Consider the following 5,595-nt stretch of genomic DNA (forward strand, 5'->3'; position numbering starts at 1 on the left):
TAATTATCTGACTCGATTTTTACTAGTATATTTTCCAATCACTATTAAGTTCTCTATAGAACACCCTTTCACATTTTACTTTTTAACTCAAGTAAATTTAAAAAGATATATATTAATAATAATAAAAAATTTTGGAAAAAAAATCACATAGGAGTAATACTTTCGATGCGTTTAGAATCAACTAATGTGGTTCATCTTCACCAATCAATGTGGTTCATCTTCAGAACAAGATGATGAATCAGATCCAAACAAGGAAATAAATAGATGAAAAGAGCAATCAACTCGCCATTAAAAAAAACAAGTAGTTTGACTAAGAATAATTATTTATTTATTTATTATCGTTTTTATTTTATTTTTGATTTAATTTAAATTTAAATTTTATATATCTTAGCGTCTTGGTTCATTTATTATTAAAATTGGAATCCCTAAGAGTACCTCCATAATAATATTAATTTTTATAATATAAATATATTTAATTTGATGTTATTCTAAATTCAAACTTTCCAAAACATATATATATTCTTATTATAGCATTTTAAAATTCTTTTTAATATAGATAAAACTTAAAAAATAAAACTAAAAATAAAAGCAATAATAAATAAATAAATAATTATTCTTAATTAAATTAGTTGTTTTTTTAATGACTAGTTAGTTGCTTTCTTCATCTATTTATTTTATTGTCTCGATTTGATTCATCATCTTGTCCTGACGATGAACCACATAGATTAGTTCAAAGTGCGTGAACTATATTATTTCTATATAACTTTTTCCAACCTTTTCAAAAGATTAAAAAATATATATATTTTAACAAAATTCCCTTTAAAAATTAATTAAAATACTCTCCGACCAAATAAGTGAAAAAGATATATAATTTTAACCAAAAAAATTCCCATGAAATATGTATAATTAGTTGCATACTTTTACGATTAATTGCATTATTTTATTTTCTTTGAATTATTTATAAAAATTTAGAACTAGAGGATGATTATGAACCTTAATTAATATTGGTGCCCGTTTCATATAAAGAAACGTTAATGTGATTGTTAAATTTATTTTTATGGCTGGTTATATGATTAACAATCTAAATTCTGTGTCAAGAATCCCACTGACCAATGATAAGGCAAGGTACCGAAATCAGCATAATAATCAACGTTACGTAATTACCATAAACTAAATTACAAGAGCATGTAGCCAAAGCATTGCTACGAATATTAGAATACCATAAACTAAACTACAATAACATGTAGCCAAAGCATTGGTAGCTAAATTAAACCCACTAGGGAAAATAGGGAAGCCACTGTACATAAAGCCCCACGGTACCTAGCCTCTTCCTACGCTTCATCGATGGAGTATAGAGGAAACCCTACCCTCAAGCTTGGATAAGCACGCAGCGGAACTTGCCTTGGAATCGTCAGCCCACAAACTTCCGTCATATCAAGCCGCGACGGATCACCTTCAACTCTCCAGTTAAAAGTGTGCATCAGCTGAGCCACTGCGAGTTCAATGGTGGGAATAGCCATGGGGGCCCCTGGGCATCCTCTCCTTCCTGCCCCAAACGGAATCATACGGAAGTCTGATTGATCTCCTGAATTCACATGTTCGTCCTTCATGAATCTCTCAGGCTTGAATTCCGAAGCATCTGCCCCCCACACATTGACATCCCTTCCTATAGCCCACACATTCACAATCAACATTGCTTTCTTAGGGATAGAGTATCCGCCTGCTGTAACAGCCTCTACAGATTGATGAGGACTGGCTAGCGGAACCGCTGGGTATAATCTTACCGTCTCTTTCACTACGCAGTGGAGGTATTTCATCCTCACTACATCAGATTCAATCACCCGGCGATGTTTGCCCACTACATCTTCGATTTCTTGCTGCAATCTCTTCATGGCATGTGGATGCCTCAGCAGCTCACTCATTGCCCATTCTAACGTAGTTGATGTTGTGTCCGTCCCGGCTACGAACATGTCCTGCATACAATTAATGCAAAAAATTGATTGATTTAAGTTCTAACGAATGATGATAAAAAATGATAATAGAATGGACCAGGGCCTAGAGACACACCATCACAAGAGCCTTGATAGTTTCCCTTGTGATTTTGGTGTTGGCCTCAGCTTTCTCGAGCAGCACATCCACGAAATCTTTGACGTGATTGGAAGTCGCGGCCATGCGATGAGCAACGTGGTCGTCTATTATTTTCTCCACAAACTCATTGAATGTTTTATGGATTTTCTTCATGCGCCGCTTGATACCTTGCGAATCAAGCCAATCCAAATAGGGAATAAAGTCTCCGATGGGAAAAGCCCCCGCCGCAGTCATCAGGTCTACTAACAAATCCTTGAAACCTTTGAAATCGCCATCCAAATCATCGTCAGAAAATGTCCTCCCCGCCAGTATCCGCCAAATTATATTGGAGTTGAGAGTAGAGAGGGCCTTGCTAATATTCACACCCATTATTCCGCTCTCACTCTCCTCCCAAATTGAACGGATCATCGCAGATACTTCTTCCTCTCGCACACCCTTGAACGACTCAATTCTTTTGGCAGTCAGCAGTTCTAACACGCATATTTTCTTCATTTCCCTCCAGTGATCTCCATAGGGAGCGAAGGCCACATCTTTAGAGTTGAAAAACATTAATCTCCCAGCGGCTTTTGGAGGTCGGCTGGCAAAAATCAAGTCATGAGTTTTGAGAAACTCTTTGGCTATCTCAGAAGAAGAGACGACGACGGTAGGGAGAGAGCCTAAGCGCAGAAAGAAAATGGGGCCATATTTATCAGCAAGGGTTTTAAGAGCACGGTGAGCAGGAGGGATCAGTTGGAAGAGATTTCCGACGATTGGCCATGGAAAGGGACCTGGAGGCAATCTGGCCCTAATCCTTCTCTTATGCAATAAGAGTATGGAAAATAAACACACAAATAAACCAACAATAGGTGCTGTATTAGCAGGCAGTGTAATATGAAATTCCATAGCGGTAACTGACACGCTGAATGAAAGGCAGAGGCGTATGGTATTTATAGCCGCCATAAGGTCTATCAAAGCTCAGTTTATCCCGATAATATGCGTGGAGGTATATGGTAAGTGAATTTCGAATAATCGTGAAGCAAATGGTAAATAAATTTCGAATAATTCAAAATTTTTTTGGATTTTATGAAGATAATAGATTATTCAGAATTTTTCAAAATTTTATTTTCATGTTAGGATTATTATTTTTATATTAAATTCACTTACCGTATGAAAGTTGGTATGGAAGTTAAAGTTAATAAACTTGTTTATTTGATGATGTTTTTGGAATTGATCATATTTCAATTTCACTATCAAATTTATGAGAATTTGTTCTTATTTTAATAATTGTTATTTTCTTTTCAACATTAATTAAAACAAAAAAATGTGTTTTTTTTTTCAAATTGGATTTCATAGTACCTCTTTATAATATCTTAGTTTTCTTTTTTTCCTCTCACATGTCCATTATTTCTCCTAAAATTTTGAAGTAATAATAATTTTAATATTATTTTTATTTTGGAAAATCATCTCCTTTTTTATTTAGCAATGGTTTAACCAAGTCAATACATCCCTAAGCTGAAAGTAGGGATTTTGGCTAGAGTTGAAAGTAATTTTAGGAAACCTCTTTGTTTCCATGATGTTTAACTTCTTCTTATATACAAAATGCCTCGTCATAGCCATGCTTTCAATGGGGAAAGACTATCTTCAATCATGAGGACACGATAAGGAGTGTTACACTTAATCTTGCTATTTAGGTTATAAACTACCTTAAAGTGTGCTCTATCCTCCTCCATGTATCTTTATAGATATTGCAGCCATGAACTTCACACCCTTATAAAATAATAAGAGTGATAAGAATCTCAAAGAAGAGTTTATTTTTATTCCATATCTAAATATATGCAAACTTATAGTTATTTTCAAGCCCATAATAAGTTTTCTATCCTCCATTTATTCTTTTCTCACTGTGATAATACTAAATGGACTTATGATGGATATAGATTCAAAGATATTTGTACCGTGGAACTTCTTCCAAGTAGTTGTTGTAATATATGAAGGTACCATAAGTAATTTTTTTAAATTTAATTGTCATGAATTTAGTCTCCACAATATTAATGGTCTCAATGACTCCTAATCAAAAAAATATATCAATAACATAAAGGAAAATGGTTACAACAATATTATTGAAGTGTTGTGCCAGCACAATCTATATCTTCAATTAAATCCATTTAAAATTTACAATAAAAGAAAATCACCTCAATCATTTCATTTTTTGTTATTGATAGCCTATAAATGATATTTTTACATTTTATGTGAAACTATTAGTTCTTAATACATCATAATGTTTTTATAAAAATATTATATCTTTATATTAAAAGAGAACATCAGTACTTTTTAAAATAAAATAAAAAATAAAAAAATAAATTTAAATAATATATATATATATATATATATATTAATTAATTTTATATATACTCTATTAATTTTTAAAAATAAAATATAAACTATAAAAAAACATTACATTATATTTTACACTTAAAAAAAATTTTCATTTACACAAGAAAAAGATTGATCACTCTGTGATGTGAATCTTTCTGATTTTTGAAAAGCTCTCATCATTATATGTCAACTGCATGCTATGCCTTGAAAAGAAATAAGTAATCAAAAATATAGAGCATCTCTGAATACAACAAAAACGTGTCTTTGAGGCAATCACACACACTAATGTGAACCCATTGATTTTATCATATGGAGACGCTGCATCGCCGATCGTTATCTCTAGTACCAAGAAAAGCGATGTAACGATGTAATAGGAGGCCAAAGTCATAATGCATGAGCTGTCCAAAATAATATGGGAAACTGACAAACGTCGTTTTGGCAGGAAGCATTTTACATTTCTGGCAAATTTTGTCGTCTATCAATATAGTTGAAAAATTATACCATTTTCCATCGTTGTGATCTGTGTTTCATGGTTTCTGGAATGGTGGTTTTTGGAATGGTTATATTGAGTAGAAGGATAGGATTTGGTTTGTTGTAATCAAATTTTCATATTTTTTCACTTTATTATGATAATATTTTTTGAATGTTTTATAGATGTCAAAGTATAAGTTGTAGATAATATTAATAATAGAGAAATAATGACGAGATGAATAATTCACATAACATGAATTTTATTTGTTTAAAGACTAATATTGTTTAAGATATTAATAATAGAGAAATAATGATGCAATGAATAATTCACATAACATGAATTTTACATGTTTAAAGATTAATATTGTGTAAAGTAAGATATTTTATTTATGGAGAAGAAATTTCAGCTTACAACCCACTCCATCCATCTTTTGGGCTGCCTTGATATATCTAGGTTTACAACCCACTCTAATCATCTCTTTGGCTGCGGTAGATATATTTTATCGTGGGGCCATTACATTTGTTATATAAATTTATACAAGTTTTAAAAACGAAGAGTGTTATTCAAGCTTCCAAAATATCCCAATGATGTAATTTTTTGTTTTTTTACAATTGTTTTTATTTTTGTTGTCATAAATTTCCACGATCGAGATGAGTGCAGTGTCAAAAGTACCTAGCCTGAGT

General features: G+C 32.1%; 1 protein-coding gene across 1 annotated transcript; it reads right to left on the reverse strand.

Moving 5' to 3' along the window:
* Nucleotides 1-1,154: 1,154 nt before the first annotated feature.
* On the reverse strand, nucleotides 1,155-2,974 carry LOC149252227 (cytochrome P450 750A1-like). Its single transcript, XM_089456627.1, has 2 exons — nucleotides 2,068-2,974; nucleotides 1,155-1,973 (listed from the first exon to the last, which is right to left on the reverse strand). Exons 1-2 carry the CDS (start codon nucleotides 2,968-2,970, stop codon nucleotides 1,332-1,334), a joined length of 1,545 nt encoding a protein of 514 aa, XP_089312753.1. The 5' UTR covers nucleotides 2,971-2,974; the 3' UTR covers nucleotides 1,155-1,331.
* Between the last annotated feature and the right edge of the window lie 2,621 nt (nucleotides 2,975-5,595).

This window comes from Pinus tabuliformis, chromosome 7, assembly GCF_031772625.1.
Source record: "Pinus tabuliformis cultivar Carrire ecotype Pingquan chromosome 7, CPIR1, whole genome shotgun sequence".
Lineage (NCBI taxonomy): Eukaryota > Viridiplantae > Streptophyta > Pinopsida > Pinales > Pinaceae > Pinus > Pinus tabuliformis.